Source organism: Paramisgurnus dabryanus, chromosome 1 (assembly GCF_030506205.2).
Source record: "Paramisgurnus dabryanus chromosome 1, PD_genome_1.1, whole genome shotgun sequence".
NCBI classification, from domain to species: Eukaryota; Metazoa; Chordata; class Actinopteri; order Cypriniformes; family Cobitidae; genus Paramisgurnus; species Paramisgurnus dabryanus.
In genome coordinates, this window is record NC_133337.1 from 50,953,528 (window position 1) to 50,977,573 (window position 24,046).

The 24,046-nt window shown below is 38.9% G+C and overlaps 2 protein-coding genes across 4 annotated transcripts in view; one reads left to right on the forward strand and one right to left on the reverse strand.

Moving 5' to 3' along the window:
* Positions 1 to 24,046, reverse strand: part of LOC135744627 (TANK-binding kinase 1-binding protein 1) — a 60,890-nt gene that overhangs the window by 33,779 nt on the left and 3,065 nt on the right. The gene's annotated exons all lie outside the window — the stretch shown is intronic.
* Positions 408 to 8,060, forward strand: LOC135753889 (uncharacterized). 2 transcript variants are annotated; one of them, XR_010533851.2, is made up of 2 exons: positions 408 to 7,797; positions 7,957 to 8,060. XR_010533851.2 is itself a non-coding variant. In XM_065271699.2 (2 exons), exon 2 carries the CDS (start codon positions 1,405 to 1,407, stop codon positions 7,312 to 7,314), a length of 5,910 nt encoding a protein of 1,969 aa, XP_065127771.2. In that variant the 5' UTR covers positions 408 to 633; positions 793 to 1,404; the 3' UTR covers positions 7,315 to 8,060. The 2 variants fall into 2 exon arrangements, 1 of the variants encoding a protein (XP_065127771.2); XM_065271699.2 differs by having other exon boundaries at positions 408 to 633; positions 793 to 8,060.

A 24,046-nucleotide genomic window follows, 5' to 3' on the forward strand; every position in this document is an offset into this window, starting at 1 on the left:
CTGACCCGAAATGACCCAAATCACTTTTTACCTGAAACCGACGTGCATAAATCTTTTTTTTTAAAGAAAGACCCAACCCGAGACAAACCCGAGAAAATTAGACCCGAGTCCGACCCAAACCAGTGGCATTTATGTAACTCGACTGGACCCGAATGTAAACGGTACAACTTGTATGCAGAATGCAGAAATGTTCCCGACCCGAAATCACTTTTACCCGAAACCACGTACATAAATCTTTGTTTTTTTAAAGAAAGACCCGACCCGGGACAAACTCGAGAAAATTTGACCTGAGTTTTTTTTATTTTGACTGGACCCGAATGTAAACCTGACAACTTGTGTGCAGTCTGCAGAAATGTACCCGACCCGAAATGACCTGAATCACTTTTTACCCGAATCTGTGTAAAGAATTTGAGTTTTTTTTTTTGTGTATAATCTATGTTTTTGATGCATTATTTACTTGTATTTTGTCATGGTAACGGAAGGCTTTTATTTTGAAATGTATGGTCATGACCGCATATAGCACGAGTACGTGCTAATCAATTCAGAGTGAAATGAGACCCAGATGCAAACGGTTGTGGCCTCGAAGGTTTACGGTTTACCAAGGCTTAGTTCCTGGTTTAAGTGGAGAACAAGGTATTGTAACTTGCTACCTGTTGTTATTGTTCATTTATTTTTCATTGTGATAAGTATTCATTTGTTATTTGGGTATGTTAAGTTATTGTTGTGTTTGTAGTTTGGTTTCGATGTATGTTTACTTATTCAAATGTTTGTTTGATTTTCCCTTTGTCTAAGCTCTTACGGTGATCTTCAATAATCTCACGGTATTTATGATGAGCATTAAATAAAGCTTGAGGATCATCAGTTGAAGAGTCAGTATTTATTAAACTAAGGAGCTACAGTAAGAGCTTATCCATCGTCGACCCGCGGTGCTGCTTAAAGAGACTCCATGGTTGGTGAAGGAAACTTTTAATGCCAGCGTGCTCGTTTGAAACAACGTGACTGACTGTTCTCTTAACGCCACAAGATTAAAGCGAACTCTCAGCGAATGATTACGGGCAGCAAATGGATCGACTTAATGGACTATTTAAAGGAAGAGAACTGTTACAAGTGTTTGGTGGATCGCAGTGAGTACCAAAGGCATAAAGTTAACTTTCAAGGGACAGTCGTCTTCGGTTGTTACGCGTGATTTAAAGAGTAACGGACATTGCTTGCGCTTACAATTTGCATATTAATGAACTAACGTTGAAGTGTATTGAACGAACCAATTTGTATTGAATGAATCAATTTCACTTTCAAGAGTTAATGTCTCAGAATATGTGGTTAAGTGTGTTTGCTGAGCACATGCTATGTATTAACTTTGTGAATGATGTTATGTGATTTTAGTGAATTATAAATGTAAGAGAAATGTCAAAATCAGATGCAGGTTTAAAAGAGGTAAATAAGCAAGTTGATAGTCAACATATGGAGACTCAAAGTGAAAGTGCACGCCGCTCAAAGCGTACTCATGTTCCAACTGAAAAAATGTTAGCCTATCAGCAAGAAGAGTGGCAAAAAAGGGAGAAAAAAATTGTATCTTTATATGATCAATGGAAAATAGAAGCCCGTAGTGCACGTGAGCGTCTTAAATTAGATGCATCAGATACTCAGTTGGCTATTTTAATTGATACATTGGAAATGGCTAAAAGTAAGGTCCTTGGTGCTTATGATGAATATAGGCAACGTGTATCTCCTACTGTTGAGATGAGAAGGAAAATGGATGCATGTGTAGCAGTCACAGCTGATATCATTAAAATCGCTAATGAAAGAATAACAGGTATAGATGGAGATTTTGATTCAGATAAAGAGAAGAGACGTCTTCGTACTTTATTAGATCATCAATATGCCCGTTCAATCTTTGGTTCAACTGCTTCACAAGTTAGCCAAGAAGCTAGTAACGCTAGTCATTGCTCTGTTACATCAAGCTTAGAAGCCAAGCGTATAGATGCTGCAGCGGAAGTAGCAGCTAAACAGGCTGCATATAATGTTCTGCTGGAAGAGTCAAAGCAAAAGGAAAAAATAGAGCAGCTAGAAGAACAGCATAAAAGGGCTCTTGAAGTAGAGTTAAAGGAATTAGAGCGAATTCATGCGCAAAAGGATCTGAAAGCAGCTCAAGCTAAACTGGAAGTATACAGTCAAGAAGTTGAGAAAGAAAAGGCTATCTTATCCAGAGATTGCACTAGTGCAGAAGGGTCAGAATCAGAGTTTTCTGAAATAAATGTGAAAAAGAAGCAAGAAAACCATCAACATCTGCACCATGCAACTGCAAAGCCGTCAGTTAAAGCACCAGTGACTGATATTCACCTTCTTGTTAAGGCATTTCAAGATGGCATGACTATGAGCAAACTGCCAGTTCCAGAGCCTCCTGTTTTTACAGGTGACCCCATTCAATTTATTGAGTTTAAGCAATCCTTTATGGCACTTATTGATCAGAAGAGCCTCTCGTCTGCTGATAAAATGTTTTATTTGAAAAAGTATGTCAGTGGTTCAGCCAGAAAAGCCTTGGAAGGCACTTTCTTCAGAGCAGATGATGTGGCCTATCAAGATGCCTGGTGTAAATTAAATGAACGTTACGGTCAGCCGTTTCTTATTCAAAAGGCTTTTAGAGAAAAGCTAACAAACTGGCCTCGAATTCATCCAAAGGATGCCATGGGACTTCAAGCCTTCTCTGACTTTCTGAATGCATGCCAGGATGCAATGCCTCATGTAAAAGGCCTTAAAATTTTGAATGACTATCAAGAGAACCAAAAGCTTGTGCAAAAATTACCTGACTGGACTATTGGTAGATGGAATCGCCAAGTTACACAATCCCTTATTGATAAACATGAGTATCCTACTTTCAGAGAGTTTGTTATGTTTGTATCAGCTGAAGCAGAGGTTGTTTGCAATCCCGTTACCTCCTTTCATGCTCTTCATAATGCAGAACTTGCTGTTGAAAAGGTAAACTTGAAAGAGACCAAGAAAAGCAGAGGTCGAGTTCTTTCTACTCAATCAAGTGTACAAAGTCAAGTTGAGGTTAAGTCCATGAACAAAGTGCCATGTATATTCTGCCAAAAGAGTAACCATCAACTTAACAACTGTTACAGTTTTCTTAGTGAACCGCTGGAAGAGCGCCGAAAATACGTTCAAGAGAAGCGTCTTTGCTATGGATGTCTGAAGTTTGGTCACAGTGCAAAGGAGTGTCGTTCCCGTTTGGTTTGTAACACCTGTAAAAGGAAGCATCCAACCAGTTTGCATGATAACAACTTTGTAAAAATTGTGAAAACTTCATCTTCTGCAGTTCAGACCCAAAGTGATCCTGGTGGTACAATGAATGCAGTGGCTTTGAGCGTAGCTGGAGAAGAGCGCAACGTGTATACCTCCATGATTGTTCCTGTCTGGGTGTCTGCAAAGCAAAATCCAAGCTATGAAAGATTGGTATATGCATTGTTGGATTCTCAGAGTGATACCACATTTATTGATAAAGGTGTGAGTGACGATTTACAAGCGACAACGTTCCCAGTAAGATTGAAACTTACAACCATGCTTGGGAAAGATGCAGTGCTTCAAAGTGAGAGAGTGTCAGGACTTCAGGTGAGAGCATACAAGTCAAGTAATTATATCGATCTGCCCCCTGCCTATACTAAAGATTGCATACCAGCTAATCGTAGCCATATTCCTACTCATGAAGATGCTGAAAAATGGAATCATCTTGCAGTTATTGCAGAAGAAGTACCTCCTTTACAGGACTGTGATGTCGGCCTGTTAATAGGTTATAATTGTTCAAGGTCAATGGCTCCCAGAGAAGTGCTGATAGGAGGGGATGATGAGCCCTACGCTATTAGAACAGATCTAGGATGGAGTATAGTGGGTCGTTCTTCACCGCATCCTGACTTATCTGATGTCAGTAGACTGTGTCACCGTACGACAGTTAAGGAGCTTCCTCCTATCACACCAACCAATGTACTACGGATCTTAGAAAGTGATTTTAAACATCTTGAGGAAGAAATCACAAAGGTATCGCAGGATGACATTCTTTTCCTTGAGAAACTAAAACAAGGTATACAAAGAAATGTTCATGGTCATTACCAAATGCCACTTCCCTTTAGGCTAAGACCCAATTTGCCAAATAACAAACAACATGCGATGATCAGGCTTGAGCACCTCAAAAGAAAGATGATGAAAGATGAGTCCTATAAGAGACATTACAGTGAGTTCATGAGTGAAATTCTTCAGAGAGGAGATGCTGAGGAAGTACATGATGATGGTAAGGAAGGAGAAACATGGTACTTACCGCATCATGGTGTTTTTCATCCAAAGAAGGCAGACAAACTGCGCATAGTGTTTGATTGCTCTGCAACATATGAGTGCTGCTCCTTAAACGATCATTTACTTCGGGGCCCTGATCTGATAAATAGTCTACATGGCATCTTGATTAGATTCCGTCAACATCCCATTGCACTTATGTGTGACATAGAGAAAATGTACCATCAGTTCCATGTAGATGAAACTGACAGAGATTTCTTGCGCTTCCTTTGGTGGAAGAATGGAAACATCAACCAACCAGCTTGTGAGTTTCGCATGAAAGTCCATTTATTTGGTGCTGCTTCATCCTCAGGATGTGCAAACTATGGCTTAAAACATCTTGCAGCTGAAAACAGTAAGTTATATCCATTAGGCTCTCAGTTCATACTTAAAAACTTCTATGTTGATGACGGAGTAATCAGTGTAGCTGACGCAGACCAGGCCATCAAGATTGCCAATGAGGCTCGAAAACTCTGTGCTATAGGTGGCTTAAGGCTCCACAAGTTTGTATCAAACAATGAAACTGTGTTAGAAAGTATCCCTGTATCAGAAAGGACCACTGATGTGAAAGCCCTTGACCTTGCATTTGATGAACTGCCTTTAGAAAGAACACTTGGTATGCAATGGGAGAGAGAATCTGACTGTTTTAAGTTCAAAGTTCAGCTGAAAAATCAACCTGCCTCTCGCCGTGGCATATTGTCTACGGTTGCCTCTGTTTATGATCCCTTGGGACTTATAGCACCTGTGCTCTTGAGTGGAAAGAAAATATTGCAGGAAGTGTGTAAGCGTGGCAGTGGATGGGATGATCCTTTATCAGATGAATTCTGCCTAAGGTGGGAGCGATGGAAACGAGACTTGATTGATTTGCAGAAAGTAAATGTGCCACGTACTTATGCACCGACTGACTTTGGGAATCCTGTCGAAGCTGAATTACATCATTTTTCTGACGCCAGTACTTACGGATACGGTCAGTGTTCTTACTTGAGGCTTAAGAATAAGGAAGGAAACGTTCATTGTGCTATAGTGATGGCGAAGTCAAGAGTTGCACCTCTTAAACCTATAACAGTTCCAAGATTGGAGTTGGCAGCTGCAGTGGTTTCTGTTGGAATGAGCAGTGTTCTCAAGACTGAGTTGGATTACACATTTGTCAAAGAAATGTTCTGGACGGATTCCAAAGTAGTGTTGGGATACATAAGCAATGAAGCACGTAGATTCCACACTTTTGTTGCAAATCGAGTGCAAAGAATACGTCACAATACAACTGTTGAGCAGTGGAGATACGTTTCAACGAAAGAAAACCCTGCCGACCATGCATCCAGGGGTCTGACCGTGAAGGAACTTCTTGCCTCAAACTGGTTTACAGGTCCAAAATTTTTGTGGGAGAAGGAGATGATTGTACCAGCAGAACCTGTTCCTGAGCTTTTATTTGGGGATCCAGAAGTGAAAACCTTTCATACTTTAAGTACAAGGTGTATGGAAAGCTTCAGTTTGGCTGATCGTCTTTCAAAGTTTTCCTCTTGGTCAAATGCAGTCAGAGGTATAGCACGTCTCTTAAGAAGAGTTAACAAAGATAAATCTAGTCATCTCAGTACTGTATCAGAAAGACAAAAGGCAGAACTCCATATAATTAAATGTTTGCAAGGAAGTTCCTACAAGGATGAGCTGAAAGAAATAAAAGGTGGAAGGAATATCTCATCACACAGCGCATTGTATCCCCTTGATCCTTTCTTGGATGAAGATTGTATACTTAGGGTGGGAGGAAGGATTGGTCGTTCAAGGTATTCAGATTCTGTGACACATCCTATAATCATCCCAAAGAATCACCAGATCACACAAATGATTGTTGCTCACTTTCACAACAAAGTCGCTCACCAAGGAAAAGGATTTACGATAAATGAGATCAGGTCTAATGGCTTTTGGATTCCAGCAATCAATAGAGTTGTAACATCCTATATCAGAAGTTGCGTCATTTGTAGAAAGCACAGAAGGCCTGTGGAGGAACAAAAAATGGCTGATCTTCCTTTGGAAAGGGTGAACCCGTCACCTCCATTTTTGCATACTGGTATGGATTGCTTCGGACCATTCTTCATTAAGCAAGGACGAAGTATGCACAAAAGATACGGCCTTCTCTTGACTTGTCTCTGCTCTCGAGCTGTACATATTGAATTGCTCAATGATATGACAACAGACTCTTTCATAAATGCTTTGCGTTGTTTTATCGCCATAAGGGGCACTGTCCAACAATTAAGATCCGATCAAGGGAGTAATTTTGTGGGGGCAAAAAATGCACTCAAAGTTGCACTCAAGGAAATGGATACTGAAAGAATAAAGACCTTCCTTGCAGAGAGGCAGTGCGAGTTCGTCATGAATGCACCCCACGCAAGTCATGTCGGTGGCGTGTGGGAGCGTCAAATTAGAACTGTACGATCTGTGTTAAATTCCATTCTTGCACAACATCCAGGCATATTAGACGATCCATCTTTAAGGGCCTTCCTGTATGAAGCAATGGCTATTGTAAATAGTAGGCCACTAACTGTTGATTGTCTGAATGATCCTAAAAGTCTAAGACCCATCACTCCAAACCATCTGCTCACATTAAAGTCAGTCACTGCCCTGCCTCCACCAGGTGAATTTGTCAAAGAAGATGTTTATGCACGAAAGAGATGGAGACATGTGCAATATTTAGCAGAGCAATTCTGGAGTCGCTGGCGCAAGGAGTATCTTGCGAATATAACTGCTCGACAGAAATGGAATGTATCTAGGAGAAATCTTCAAGCCAATGATATTGTGATGATTAAAGAGGAAGACTTGCCTAGAAATGAATGGAAGCTTGGAAGGATACAGGAAGTTACCTTTAGTGATGATGGGCTTGTAAGAAAATGTAAGGTAGTTATAGGAGATTCAAAACTTAGTGCAAAGGGCGAGCGTGTAAACAAACAGTCCATAATTGAAAGACCAATACAGAAACTTGTTCTATTAATGGAGGGACATTAGTGGTTTGGTTGAAAGGTTTGAAATTGTGTAAGGTTATCACAAACGTTTTTAAATTTTAAATTTTGTATAATTATGAATGTTTTGTATGTTTTATTGCTAATTTAAGGTCTTGTAAAAAGGGTGCACAAAAAAAAAAAAAAAGGGGGACAAAAAAATGTTAAAATATTGAAAAGAAAAAAAATTGGGAAACAAGAGTTTGCAAAGGGAAATTATGTGCTTGTATATTTTGCACTCATAATTTGGTGGGAGTGTAAAGAATTTGAGTTTTTTTTGTGTGTATAATCTATGTTTTTGATGCATTATTTACTTGTATTTTGTCATGGTAACGGAAGGCTTTTATTTTGAAATGTATGGTCATGACCGCATATAGCACGAGTACGTGCTAATCAATTCAGAGTGAAATGAGACCCAGATGCAAACGGTTGTGGCCTCGAAGGTTTACGGTTTACCAAGGCTTAGTTCCTGGTTTAAGTGGAGAACAAGGTATTGTAACTTGCTACCTGTTGTTATTGTTCATTTATTTTTCATTGTGATAAGTATTCATTTGTTATTTGGGTATGTTAAGTTATTGTTGTGTTTGTAGTTTGGTTTCGATGTATGTTTACTTATTCAAATGTTTGTTTGATTTTCCCTTTGTCTAAGCTCTTACGGTGATCTTCAATAATCTCACGGTATTTATGATGAGCATTGAATAAAGCTTGAGGATCATCAGTTGAAGAGTCAGTATTTATTAAACTAAGGAGCTACAATCTGAAGTGCATGAATATTTTTTTGAAAGAAAGAACCAAACCGAGACAAACCCGAGAAAATTAGACTCAAGTACGACCCAAACCACTGGCGTTTTTTTTTAACTCGACTGGATACGAATATAAACGGTACAACTTGTGTGCAGTCTGCAGAAATGTACCTGACCCGAAATTACCCGTATAACTTTTTACCTGAAACCGACGTACATACATTTTTTCCCGACTCGAACCAGTGGCATTTTTTAACCCGAATGTAAACGGCACCGACTTGTTTGCAGTGTGCAGTCTGCATCCCCGCATGCACCAGTCAGACAGAAAAAAACCCTGTTGGCCTTGCATGCAATTTGGTGGCCTTGCATCCAATTTGGTCCACTGCTCCATTTATTTTTCTTTGTTTTCTGATGACAAAACCAAGGTTACCACTAAAATGTGCATTCAAAATTGATTGACAGGTCTTTCTCAACAAAAATTAACCTACCTCCAGCCACACAATGTCGCAAGCGGGGGGGACTCTATGCAAACACGCAAGTTAAAGTAGTTCGGGTCGCCCCGGGTCCATTTTGCAAAACACATGCATTTTAACCCTGGAGAACCCACGGGTCAAATTTGGCCAATGTTAATTCATTCTAAAAGAAGGGTTCTTGGGTTCTCCAGGGTTAAAATGCATGTCTTTTGCAAAATGGACCCGAGGCGACCCGAACTTCTTTATCTTGCGTGTTTGGATAGAGTCCCCCCCTGCTTGCGACATTGTGTGGCTGGAGGTAGGTTAATTTATGTTGAGAAAGATCTGTCAATCAATTTTGAATGCACATTTTAGCGGTAACCTTGGTTTTGTCATCAGAAAACAAAGAAAAATAAATGGAGCAGCGGACCAAATACCTTAGACCCAGTGGCGCTATTATTATGCCCAACCCATGTCCGAGGCAGATGTGGAACTTTCAGTCCTCCGGTTTTCCCATCTAAGTAAAGATCTCTAGTATAAAGACCTTACATAATGAACTGTACTATTTTTATTACCTTAGAGTGAGTCGTTTTTATGTACGTATACCTCGGGTCTCCTTACATGGAAGTTGCCATCATGTTAGTCCTAAACAGAACCCCAAACTGTTCTACAGAGCACTTTTCGTCCCTATGTCGTCTCAGACAATGACATGTTTGTCCTGTCGCAGCTACCGAAGCTTTGAAAATTGACGTTGGTTGCAATTCGCAATTTGACATCAAATATATATTCAAAAATCTAAGGAGTTAAGTTGTTACAGTTGACATTACCCATTGACTTCCATAGCAGTTTAAACTAATTCTATGGAATTCAGTAGGTATTGTTAACTGTGTGCATCATTTTAATAATATCTTCTTTTATAAATAAAGAAACTCATACATGTTTAAAATAACACAAGGGTGAGTAAATGATGACAGAATTTTTATTTTTGGGTGAACTATCCCTTTAAATGACAGTTTTTAGAATTAACTGTGCTGTGGGCTGTGTGATACAGCAGAGTCAGACAGCGATGTTTGTAAATGTCTAACTCTGGTCCCGTGTGAGGTGTTTTCATCCCATCGGTCCTCTGGGACCGCTGTCTACACCATGATGAATCACCAGCACCCATTCACTGGAAATGGCCATGCACATTGCGCAAACATAACATAAACAGGAAAAATGTAACATGTTCACTGTTAGCGCTTTATAAAACATAGTATGGAAAGATGCATATAGCATCAGGTCGTCCATCTGATAAACTATGGAGGTGTGAGGAGGTTTTACCGCACACAGAATGAGTCACACACTGCTTTCTTAGCAATGCTATTTTCGATTGCTTGCATGCGTATGAATGTTCAAAAATGTACTAAGAACCCTTGGACCTCTTCCTGGGTTTTCTCTCCGTCCTTCTCTCTCTCTCTCTCTCTCTCTCTCTCTCTCTCTCTCTCTCTCTCTCTCTCTCTCTCTCTCTCTCTCTCTCTCTCATTCGTTTTCTTTCTCCTCATCCATTACGGTAATCCAGAAAAATACACACCCACACTGATACATTTGCTCAGGAATGGCACAACCACGGGAGGAGAGGGAGAGATTGCTGTTTGCTGATGAAGGTGCGAACGTGTGTAGGTGGAAGAATATCACTTCAGAGACATTACGACCCACTACATTAATACAAGTGTTTTCTCACCCATCTCTGTGATGACACGAGGCTGCAACCCAATGTAATTGTCTCATGTGATGTGTAAAGCATTTTGACCTCCTCTGGACATGAGCTATGTTCTCACACAAACATTTGGCTTTCTGAGTCTCCTCGAAAACAAGGGATTATAACATGGATCTGACAATTTGTCATGGCTCAAAACCCTGGCAAGATACGAGGGACGACAGCAGAATGATGCGCTACTCGCATAGCAGGCTCACCAGACATCGCCCATCTTTCCCTTTTCCATCTCTCCTATTGTCTTTTTCTCCTTTTCTTCTCTCCTAATTTTTGTGAACACTTGCACTATGTGCTCACCTATTATGAATTCTACAGCTCTCCTCCCTGCTTCATTATGGCAATTACCACAGGAAGTCATTTGTTACCTTGGGGCTGGAAGGCACTGGCACATGGACGCGCACACACATATATATTTCCTCAGAGATATTTTCAGCAACTCAGATAGTCATTATTAATGACAACAGTGTGGTTGCAAAAAAGACATTGTGTGGGTATTTTTAAAGAGCTCTTCTGGATTATAACACCTTGTACCATCTGCGAATAATGCTGAGGTAGTTAAAGGTAGCTTTTGTACTAAATACAGTACACGATTTTAGGGTTAAAGGAATAGTCTACTCATTTTCAATATTAATCTATGTTATTACCTTAACTAAGAATTGTTGATACATCCCTCTATCATCTTAGTGTGTGCACGTAAGCGCTGGGGCGCGCTGCGACACTTCGATAGCATTTAGCTTAGCCCCATTCATTCAATGGTACCACTCAGAGATAAAGTTAGAAGTGACCAAACACATCAACGTTTTTCCTATTTAAGACGAGTAGTTTTACGAGCAAGTTTGGTGGTACAAAATAAAACGTAGCGCTTTTCTAAGCGGAGTTAAAAGAGGAACTATATTTTATGGCGTAATAGCACTTTTGGGAGTACTTTGACTCGCCTGAAAAGTCCGCTCCCCTTCTCCCTCTCATAATGGGAGAGGGAGTGTTACTGCGCCGAGTCGTAGTACTCCCAAAAGTGCTATTACGCCATAAAATATTGTTTCTCTTTTAAATCCGCTTAGAAAAGCGCTACGTTTTATTTTGTACCACCAAACTTGCTCGTATAACTACTCGTCTTAAATAGGAAAAACGTTGATGTGTTTGGTCACTTCTAACTTTTTCTCTGATTGGTACCATTGAATGAATGGGTCTAAGCTAAATGCTATCGAAGTGTCGCAGCGCGCTCCAGTGCTTACGTGCACGCAGACAGATGATAGAGGGATATATCAACAATTCTTAGTTAAGGTAATAACATAGTTTAATATTGAAAATGAGTAGACTATTCCTTTAAGATATGTAAAATATGACGTTACATTAGAAATTCAAATGCACTCATTTTAAGGTCATTAAAATCATACTGATGCTTAGATTCATATCATCTGCTTTAATGATGGGGCTGGGAATCATATTTTGTTGAAGTGATGTTGTTCAAGCCAGAACAAGAGCGAAATGACACGTACTATAATTATACAAAAACATCTGAATAATTAAAATATCGACCAAACCGTCCAAAATTTAGGAACACCGGCATCCAGCTCTCTCCGTTGATCACTGCTCTTCAGCAGACATTGCATAATTTTTTGCAGTCTCACTTGTTCACAAATTGGCTGCCGTCCTAAACATTTACCACAAGCCCAGACAGCAGGAAAAGTCGTATCGGACACAAGCCCATTTTATCCTGTGGATTTGGCTCCTGTAATGCAGATATAATGGCACAGATACACAGACACAACACCTGTTATTTCAGTGGGGTGTGTACAGGTATGTGTGCTTGTGTGTCCCTGGCTTTGTTTAAGACACTTTCTTGGTAGACTATTGGCAAGGCTGCAGGGATAGTGTGACTTGTGTATGCAAGTGATAAAACATGACCACTGCAGATACACAGGTGAGCAATACATGGGTTACTTTGTCTTTACGCACATACACAAACTTAAAAAAAATAAATGTGTGTTTGTGCATACACACATACATATATGCATCCCCATCCCATGTCTTACGGACTCTGGTTAGTTTTCAATACAGCAATTTTGGATACGCACGACTGCATACATTTCTGCATGACTAGCTTGAGTAGTGCCACACTCATATTCAAACTAATTTATGCTGAATATTTGTTAATAGTCATTTGCATGTAGAAAGAAAGATGACAAGGAAAGAAACATGCAAATCAAGCTTTTTCAAACACACAACCCCCAATTTCACAACAATGTTTATAAGATTGGTTAAATTTGTACCACTGAAACGATTCGATTAATTTACTGTAGGAAACGCATGCTAAAAGCATATTTTTACTGTTCCTAACCTATAAACAGGCTGTTGTAGAGTAACTGCTTATACAATGGGCCACTGTGTTGACTGCTGTGATAGCAGAATTCAGGGCAGGCCCATGGGGTTGAGGAGCTCTAGTCAAGATCATGAATATGGGGCCCAATAGTAGCAGTGTAATTCTGTTATCATTATTTTCAGTGAATTTGTCATGTAAAAGTCAGACTGACATCAAAACCCAACGTCGAACTCACATCAAAACCCAACATCGGACTCACATCAAAACCCAACGTCGGACTGACATCAAAACCCAACATCGGACTCACATCAAAACCCAACGTCGGACTGACATCAAAACCCAAGGCCCAACTAACGTCAAACACAACGTCCAATTGTTGTCAAAACCCAACATTGGGTTGGCGTCAAAACCCAATATCTAATTGTTGTCAAAACCGATAAAACCCAATGTCGGCTTGACATCAAAACTGAACGTCAATTTGTCAGACTATCGTCAAAACTCATCATCGGACTAAAGCCCAAAACCCAACATCAAATTGTTTGGCAACATCAAATTGTTGTCAAAACCGATAAAACCCAATGTCGGCTTGACATCAAAACTGAACGTCAATTTGACGTCAAAACCCAATGTTGGCTTGACATCAAAATCCAACATCAATTTGTCAGACTATCGTCAAAACTCATCATCGGACTGAAGCCCAAACCCAACATCAAATTGTTGTCAAAACCGATAAAATTTTAGCTTTGTTACCAATCTTAGCAATGTTAGCTTTTGACGTCAATTTGATGTCAAAACCCAACGTCAAATTGACGTCAAAACTCAACGTCAATTTGACGTCAAAACTCAACGTCAATTTGACATCAAAACCCAACGTCAATTTGACATCAAAACCCAATGTCTGACTATAGTCAAAACACAACTTCGGACTGATGTCAAAACCTAACGTCAAATTGTTGTCAAAACCCAACTTCCGGTTGGCGTCAAAACCCAACATGAAATAGTTGTCAAAACCCAACGTTGGACTGACGTCAAAACCAATGTCGGACTGACGTCAAAACCCAACGCTGACATCAAAACCCAACATCAAACAGTTGTCAAAACCTAATGTCGGACTCACATCAAAACCAACGTCGGACTGACGTCAAAACCCAACATCGGACTGATGTCAAAACCCAACACTGACGTCAAAATCAGTCAGTCTACGTATTACTTTGACATAATTTTGTGCAAATTTTCTGCTTGAGAGCATGAAGAGGTAAACTAGAATTAATTGTGCACTGTCACAGATGCGGCTTCCTGGGAGCATGCTTCAGATGTGTGTGCACAGAAAAGTCCTACAACTCATGCGTTCTCCTTCACATTAAATTTGTAAGCCTTAAACAGTGACAGTTCTGTAAACTGTCCCGTGCGTAATTCATGCTGATCATAGACCATTGGGCAGTTCTCACCATTTCTTGGATTTTCTTGTTAAATACTAAGGTCTCTGCATGGGTAGTAGTTGCTTCTGACTCAGCACGTCCATGAGTATACTGTAATACAATTACTAACGTTGTGTTGTGTAATCGCGTGGGCCCCCTTGACAAGTTGCCTTGCCTTGCATTGCCTGTAGGATGGGTCGGCCCGTGCAGAACGCCTCCGTTTTGAAAAGAAGGTAGGCCTGCACAAGTTGGCATGAGTAGCGACACAGCTGAGTGGGTGCTGTGGAGGGACCATAGTCGAACCTGGTGGGCAAATCGAAGCATGTGTATTTTTACCATAAAATAAAAGAAATGGAAAAATGGTATAGTACTCACAAATGCAAAAAATGCTCTTGTGCTCATTTGGGGTTATATCCATGCTGGAGTGTTATATCTTCTGGATGCACATGATGTGTTCATGCTGGTTGAGCAATATAAATGTGCTAAAGGGGCTTTTGTAAAAGTCGATGTATTCATGTGTGTGGATCATACAAAGGTCTTACAGTGAAAGTTGCTGTTATGTAACATAAATTACAGTAGTGGCCAGCTTTAAACAATTGACATCTTTATAATATTTAAATATTTGATTAATTAAAGATACATCAAAAATGTTGTATGCATTGGTGTGTTTGGAGGACAAACGAAAGCTCAGCTTTGAGAAGAACTTTAGGAGGCTTGGCAAAAAATTACATACGGCACATGTGCAAAGATTATAAAGACATAACCCAGGACAATGACTATATTATTGCCACAACAAGAATCTCCAAATATGAATAACAGATACAATTGTAGGCAGTATATGCTTTAGTTTTTTTTTTACATTTGCTGTAATTATACAACTGGTTGCCAGTAACTTACTGTAGACGTTAAAGACTGAAAATGTTTTATGTTCATTTAACTTTGAACAAACAGTTGCCAGTAAAAACATAAATGTAAAATCTACAGTAAGTTCCTGGCAATTACAGTGTATTACAGTATAAAACCGGGATTTTGTTTTGACTTCTTGCCAAATTATTTTGGCCAATAAATACTTTAAGGGGTGGTTTTCCGGACAGGGCTATCCTAGTCCCTGAATAAAATGCATGTTTGAACCGCCTTAATTTAATTTACTCTTGCACTGACCTATCTTTACATATATCAGTGCCATTGTTTTGTCTAAATATGCACACCAGTATTGTTATTTGCATGGTATGTTTGTAAAAACTACTTAAATGTCTTAAAATAACGAAGGCCTAGTCCTGGATTAATAATTTAAACCCTGTCCAGAAAACTGCCTCAAAAATGTAGTATTTTGCTCTTTTTCTAGCCTACACCTCATTTGATGGTTTAATTTAACTTGAGGGACCATTTAAAGCAAATATTATACCCCCCAACACACACACGACAAGACTTTGGGTCACTACTGGATGTAAATGCATACGAGTTTGGCACTTTAATTAAGAAATAGATACATGAACACATAACCAGATATCAAAGACATGACTTGTTTAATGTGGTCTTTATTAGAAGCTTTAAATATGGAGGCATTTAAGGATTTACTGGTATAAACATTAGAAACCCAAGAGAAGTCAAACATGTGTTGTCAGGGCAGATGGATGAATATGGTAGATGAGTGGAGTGAAAGTGATGAAGAACAGATGTGGGTGATGCATCTGTAGGTGGAACTAGAGATGCATGGAGGGGAAATATTAAGTTAAATTGCACAGCTCACTACCTCTCTCTCTCTCTCTCTCTCTCTCTCTCTCTCTCTCTCTCTCTCTCTCTCTCTCTCTCTCTCTCTCTCTCTCTCTCTCTCTCTCTCTCTCTCTCTCTCTCTCTCTCTCTCTCTCTCTCTCTCTCTCTCTCATAATCCCATTCCTGAGTTTAATTCTACTCACATTCAGGGGCGTTGCACAAGATCTCGGGCCCCATCCCCATAATATATTCCAGACTTTTCAAGGGCCCTCTCTTCTTTTGGGGCCCTGGTAATCAGTACTGGTATTACCCCCAGTCTGACGCCCCTGCTCAAATTTGCCAATTCATCTATTGGTGTCTCAACCAAAATCTCATCTTTCTTTCAAATATAAACACAAGCCCAGTAATTTTTGCATTAAAAAGTGTTATTTTTTAATTATTATTATTAAATTATTTATCTATGTCTCTATCTATCAAGTCTGTTTAACAGGATGTGAGACTGAAGCTTACTTACAGTATACTGTAGATAACAGAGCACAATTTATTAGCGAGAAACACACAATGCCGGGTACATTATTCAAACTGGATGTAAAATTGAATTTTGTAGACACACATAAATGAAACAAATGTGCTCGATCCACACCTGGCAGAGAGTCAGATCTGTAATGATTTAAATTTGATAATAAAAGTCGGCACCTTTAGCACTCAATGGCTGTTCATCTTCATTGTTCAGTCACACAGCAACTTCAGCAAACGTGGAGGGATGAATTATCCAAAAACATTGGTCCACTCTCACTCAATGCACTTCATATATATATGTGTTGGTTTTTACACTCTGTTTGTTGATATATTACTGCATTACCAAAATGAAAGCTCTGAAGTGTCCTTGGCAAAGACATGTAGCACTTCCAGTGAAAATCTCATTCATGCTGGAAATCAGGTTTAGGGGGATATACAGAAACAAGGTCAAGGTACTGACAGACTGATGGAGAACGACAGAAAGCGAGTAGTTAAACACTTGGCTCTGCTTAAACAGCCATAAACTGGGTTTTACAAAAGGGATGTTATAGTCTCACGCCCACACCACAAAACCTAACGGAGATGAACGGATTCCAATACAGTAAATGCCTCAGAGACAATAAGAGACAGGCAGGCAAGTCTATGACGTCACTCGCACGCATGTGGAACGACTGTGATCAGCATCTGCTCTGTCGTTCTTTCTTAAAACTATGCATCTGAAGGAGAAGCCCAGGGAATTAATTGATCACGCAACACTTTGAGAAACATGAGGAACAGAAGAGAAGAGTGGAGAAGATCTCATGCAGTGACTGGTGAAGTGATGGCAGTCTCATGATGATAACTCTCTGTTTCCCACGCACATGCAATTCAAACAAGCGTGACAGCAGTTTAACAAGAATGCATTTATATATTTTTTATTTTATATATATATATACAAATCTAAATAAATATATATACACATGTAAATGTTTCTTAAAGGATTATTCCATTTTCTTAAAAAAAAAAAATCCAGAGTTTTTACTCACCACCATGTCATCCAAAATGTTTATGTCTTTCTTTGTTCAGTTGAGAAGAAATTATGTTTTTTGAGAAAAACATTCCAGGATTTTTCTCATTTTAGTGGACCCCAACACTTAACACTAAACTCAACACTTAACAGTTTTTCAAAGGACTCATAACGATCCAAAACTATGCATAAGGGTCTTGTCTAACAAAACGGTTGACATTTTTGACAAGAAAAATAAAAAATATGGACTTTTAAACCACAACTTCTTATTTATCTCTGGTCCTGTGACGTGCCAGAGTGACCTCACGCAATACATTGTAATGTCAAGAGGTCACAGATGATGTATGCGAGACACTATAAATCTAATTCTGGCATGGTTGCCTAAAATTTTTGCAAAGTACTGTATATATCAACTCATACTTGTCACCATACCTGGGAGGCATAAGGTCATAGAGTGCTACAAATTAGGAAAAAAATATTAACCTCCTAAGACCCGAGCTTTGGTTTAGCTTGCATTTTAGATTTCTTCCTGAGATTTGGGGTTAGGAAGAACCAATAAATATAATAACCAAATATTTTTCTTTGAATATGAAGCAGTGTATCTGTCCATGTTTGTGTACAACAGGTTCCAGTTACACAGAAATTTTATGGTGCAAACAACAAAAAATGTGATGTCCACATATGTGGACACACCAGTGCTGCGTCCGAAACCGCATACTGTATAGTAGGTACTGAATTAGATGAAGTGCCTACTTACTTGGCGTTAAAACAGTAGGTACTGTATAGTATAAATCCGGGTAGTATGAATGAGATTCGGACGTACTACATCCGCCATGTTGCTACATCACGTGACATACGTCGTCATCACGTCATGTCATTTCAGCGCGAAAACAGCCGCATGCCTCTTCTTCTTCGTTGGATAACTCCTCGTCCGGGGCATCATGGGATAGTGAAGCGTCCATCGTATGCACACTGCAAAATCTAACCGGAAGTAGTAGGTCATCCGGGTACTTTTCGCATACTGTTTTTCGAATACTATGTATTCGGACATACTACTCGCCTCACCTACTGCTTTTCGCGTACTATATAGTATGTAGTAGGCGGTTTCGGACGCAGCACAGGACTTAGGAGGTTAAAGGAATAGTTCACCCCAAAATGAAAATTGTGTCATATTTTACTCACTGTCACGTTGTTACAAATCCCTATAAATTTAATTGTTCTGGGGAATACGAAAGATAAAAAGATATTTTGAGGAATGTTTGTAACTAAACCAATAAGAGGCACCACTGACCTCTTATTAAATATAAAGATATAAAATATCTTCTTCATGTTTATCAGAACAAAGAAATGAATACAGATTTCTAACATAAAAGAGACACAATTTTCATTTTTGGGTGAACTATCCCTTTAAAAGTTAGTCAAAACTCAAAAGCTCTACTAAAAAGAAATGCTTTGCAATAAGCATCCACAGTCTATGGGGTCCTCAGATGGTCGGGAAGAGCATTCCGCAGTCTCTGAGCAGAGCATGATTTCCCATTTTTTACTTAAAACACTTTTAGAAACGTATTTAGTTACATCTTCAGTCAAGTGGAAAATTTAACATTAGGGGGATCTTACTTCAGCAATTAAGTATACTCCACAACCCTTAAGTCTTTCTGCTCTCTGCACTTGCTCTTAAACCACAGTAATGATTGCTACAAAGATAACATCCTATTGCACTGAGCAGTTTTCCAGCCGCTGCATTCATGTTAGTGACTTTGAAAGGCACAGCTGCCTGACGCTAACAACGTCAGTCACACCCCTTTCTTTTTATCCAGCTATAAGGCAGTTGCAAATAACTCTGCTACTATATTAGTGGCGACGATGGGGTGTGCGAGATTGCAATATCCTTCGTTCTCCTGATAGCATCTCTGTCAACAACAGCCCTGCCAGAGGGGACGAGGAGAGAGGGAGAGAATTCTGTGGAAATTGCTCTATAGGAAAAGTGGACTCTTGTTATTTTTAGGGACACCTGGGGGAATTTGAACAGTCCAGTGCCGAGTGCAATGCAAGTGGGTAACCTGGTTTTCCAGAGAATCACAACGAGAAAATTTTCAAGGCTAGATAGAAGGGGCGTCTAGCATGCACACGCTGTCTAGAAAACGCCCCACTCTTTTATCTTGTTATGTCCCCACTAGTCATTTTTCACCCTAATGTGCGTCTCATAACCGGCACCCGCTCTTTTTCTATTTCTTGCTCGTTTTCGATTATAGATACATAGCTGTACTACATTACGCCTCCGTGGTGAGGTCTCGTGCTGTGTGAGTGTGCCACCAAAGATATCACTTTACAGAACAATTACATCAATTTTACACGGTCAACCCTTCAGCCACCTGTTCTTTACTGATAATTGCAAAATCAAAGGCTTGGGTTTCCACGCATGGGATAGAAAATGCTACCTGACATTATTGAGGGCAACAAACTAACCAACTCGAGTAACACTTAGCAACCACTTCCAAAGAAACCACCTTTAAAAAGCTTTGGTTGAAAACAAGTCTGAAAGCATTTTAAAGGTCATGCAAGGAACAACACAATCCATACCTCCCGTGATGCAGCACAAAAGCACATAAAGACCTGTGGTGTGTCATTTCTAAGTCTTAAACAAGATTCAAATGAGGAATCAAATAGAAAACAGCAGTTCCTGTGGTATCCTTATGTCCAGCCATTACCTGAGAGGAAATGTGAAGGTCAAAGCTATGTTTTGCAGAGATATGGTACACTTGTGTGCCAAAACTTGTTTAACCATTAAAGGGGAAGTTGTGTATGCTTTAATACTTTATATTTGCCATCTACCATAGATAGAAACACATTAAACTTTTTAATTCTTTCAAAAATGTAATAATTATTTTAATCCTGTGGAGTCCGCCATTATGTTTCACGCATAGTGCATTCTTGGTCGATGATGTGTAATGATTGTTGTGAGATATGACTACAGTTTACTACAGTAAATACTATGGTATTTACAGTACTGTAGTTTTTGTCTAATGTTTTATTCCCTCACTCCCACATTCGTACCTCTCAGGTCATCTTTATTTCTTATCATCTTTCATTTGTTTGTTTTCTGTATTGTTCATCATTAAAGTTACTCTCCAGGTTTTTATTGAAAGGATTGAACAGAATACGTTGAAGCAACTGGCATTTAATAGCATTCAGGTGTCAAAACTACATACCTCCACCAACTGTCTGTGTGCATTTATAATTTTGTTTAAAATCCTTTAACAATCTACAAATTAAAGACTTGTTTACCATGTTTACCTCCCTGTACAGTAGTTAACAGGTTTTGATGGCAACCTTTTGACATCATGTATTGTAATGTAAAAAAAGGGGCGAACTCTGAGTGAAAAGATATTTTCAAAGTTAATTAAAACTATGACATTTGTACTGTTTCTAATTCATATAGTTTTAAGTGCATATAGCCAATCCCAGTGTAAATCTATTATGCCTTACATGTGCTCAGTCGCGGCTGGTGACTGCTCATCCAAGGGGCGCTAATTCAAAATAAGTGTTCGGAGTGTCATGTGTGTTGCTAGCTTCTTCAAAATATGTGTTTGTTGCATCATGTGAACCATGTGCATCACATGTTTTGTCAAAATAAGTGCCTGCTGCACACGCATCAAAACCATTTATGATAAAAGAGACGCTCACGTTCACAAAATACACGCAAGACACTCCCTTAACAGCAAACTCTGATTACGCATGAGATTATGTGACTATCTGGCTAATGTGAGTGTCTCTTTTATCATAAACCCTTTAAAGGCGTCTGCAGCAGGCACTTATTTTGACAAGACACATGATGCGCACAGGATCTCTCGATGCGCAGAACACATATTTTGACCAACTTCGCATCGAGCACCCTCGAAAATAGAAGTCACCGGCCGCCACTGCATGTGCTTATAGTTTTGATACCCCCTTCATTTTTTTGTTTATCCCTGGAAATAATAATTAGCCTAGCAAGAAAAAGTTTAAATACATCAAATGGTGCTTTTAATCTGTCCCATCTCAGATGTTTTGACCTTCTTGCCTTCACACAAAAGTTAAATATTTTTTACTTATAGCTTATAGTTATATAAAATATATTATAGTTTTAAATAAAGCTGTCAAAAGATTAATCGCATACAAAATAAAAAAGTTTGTTTTTGCATTATATTACATATATAGATAAAAAATATATACATACATAATATTTTTCTTAAATGTATACATGTATGTGTGTATTTATATATACAAAATAATTACACACAGTGCACACACATATATTATGCAAAAAACATTTTTTTGTTTTGTATGCGATTAATCACAATTAATCTCTTGACAGCCCTAGTTTTAAACCATACATACCAAGATGCCCAATATTAATATTAATATTTTAATATTAATTATTAATAATGTATTGTTGTATAATTAATATTAATTATTGTACATTTACAAATAAACTCTATATGAGTTTATCTCTAATGAATACCAAATAAAACTCAAAACTCGTATAATATTTAGTTTTATAATATTTAGTTTGATGATCAACATTTTCTTTTTGTACCCCTATTGGAGCCTTGTTTTGTACGCTATTCATGTAGGTGTCAATTTCACAGATGAACCATGAAATAATAAGAACAGAAACTGAATATCAGAGAAATACAAAGTGGATCCTGTAGCAGTGTGGATGGAAATAGAGAGGTATAATATATTTGCAACAGCGTCAGCACTTTAAAAGGTAGAATACAAAAGGGCATATGTCCATTCTCCAGAGGTCATTCTAAAGTGAGCTTAGACGGCGAATCTGCTTCGACTGCCCCAGCATGATAAATGACTACCTACAAACAACAGCATGCTGGAGCATTTGGTTGGGCTTCAATCAGATGACCGTCACCTTGCTATTGACCCGCATTCCGCATGTGTGGACACAGCAGTACGGTGACGGGGTGATGGATGCGAACCCCAGGGACCGTATAGTGATGGGGGCAGGATGGGGATGTCATTTTTGAAAAATCACTTAATGTGCTTAACTCTGATATGTTGAGGTTCTCAGAAATGCTACCTGCTAAACAGCCAGGTCTCTTATAATCCGACAATCGATCAATCCAAAAAGGCTTCAAACTGCAGAAAAAGAGCCAATTAAGAGGGAAGTTAGCCAAATTCATAATTTAGCACATTTAAAGGAACACTATGTAAGAAATGTATATCAATTAATAATAAAATGGCCCTGATATGTCATTAGACATTAATAAATCATTTTCATATAAAATACTTATATCGCTGACAACAGTGGTCTGGCCAGCATATTGTCATTTAAAAATTGCAGTTGCAGCCCTCAACTGATGTTTATGTTGTCATTTTCTGCATTGCCCACATTGGTGTTATTGCAGTACCAGTTTTAGCCACAAGTTTTGTGATTGCAATACCAGTTTTGGCCACAATCCTACATACTGTTCCTTTAAACTATTGTACACCTGACAAATGCTAGTTTTTTTTTTTTAATACACTCTTTGCAGTTTTCTCCATTGAATGAAAGTAAATGAATGCATTTACAATCTGCATTTCTGGTTTAAGTTTTGGTATTTCTTTTTGGTTTTACTCACTAACAAGCTTGAGTCTTGAAATAGACTTCCTACTGCCAAAGCATCACAGAAATTATCGGAAAAATCCCCGGTAACTATAAAAAGCCTGTGTATACTTAATGCTAATTGATGCTCTGCATTTAAAACCAGGCTGTGTCTTCCAAACACCAAAGCATGTTTGTGATCAATACAGTCCGAAAAATCTTGAAACCTGAAGAGAAGATCAAAAGGAACATTTTATTATCTGTTCTGTGCTAAGGGACCTTGGGCTGATATTAAAAAGGGAATGTGAACAAAAGCCAGGAAGAACGTATTGAAATCTCTGGCAGTTTTGCCCGGTCTGTCAAATACCTGAATGAGATGGATCAAGAGCAACATATCACCTTGGGCTTAAGCACTAAGTCTATTTCAGTGCTCTGTAACTATTATATCTCCGTGCACCTCTCCAGCTCTCGTATTGGTCAAACTGACCTGCCCGGGTATTGTAGGTACCCAGTTGGAGGGCTCATTGTGAGTTGCTGTGGCCTACGAACAAACATTTGTCAGTCTGCGAGTGCCTTACATAAACCTGCTTCTCTCTAAATTATGCATGGGAGGTATGAAACTAGAGAAAGTAATGCAATCACGCTAGTTTGGCCGTGAATCACGATTATCGGTCTACGGGGTGCTGAAGTACTTTGTAAGTGTGTTACAAGTGCACACGGTAAAGTGCTTTGTTCCGTTTTGCTCATAGCTCAGAAAACTGAATCCCACTGGGAATGATCTTAAAGGTGAAAAGTTTCACTTTAATGAAATCATTTTAATTCTGTACAGCTTTCAGAACAGCTCGACATAAGAAGGGTAACCAGCCGAGACCTGGCAATACAATATTATGTCGATTATGTTTGATTAATGGCTAAATGTAAATGTGAATGTGGGTCATTTAAAGCCCATGTACACTGCACTGAATTCATCTGCACTGAATTTTGAGGCTTTATACAATTATATAATTTTCTAATTTTTATGATTTTTTTTGGTTAAACAGGAACAATCGGGTAGGCAATGATCTTTATAGACTTGTTAAGCTTTCCTTTAAATACTGTCAATATCTGCTTAACCAAAAATGTTCATGCAAACCGTGAGCCCCATTCACTTCCATAGTATTCTTTCTTCCTACTATGAAAGAGAATGGGACTCACAAACAGTTTGGTTACAAACATTCCTCAAAATATCTTCCTTCGT

What these genes read in the sequence shown, in the direction of transcription:
- LOC135753889 (XM_065271699.2), top strand. Translation starts at nt 1,405, where the DNA reads ATGTCAAAATCAGATGCAGGTTTAAAAGAGGTAAATAAGCAAGTTGAT.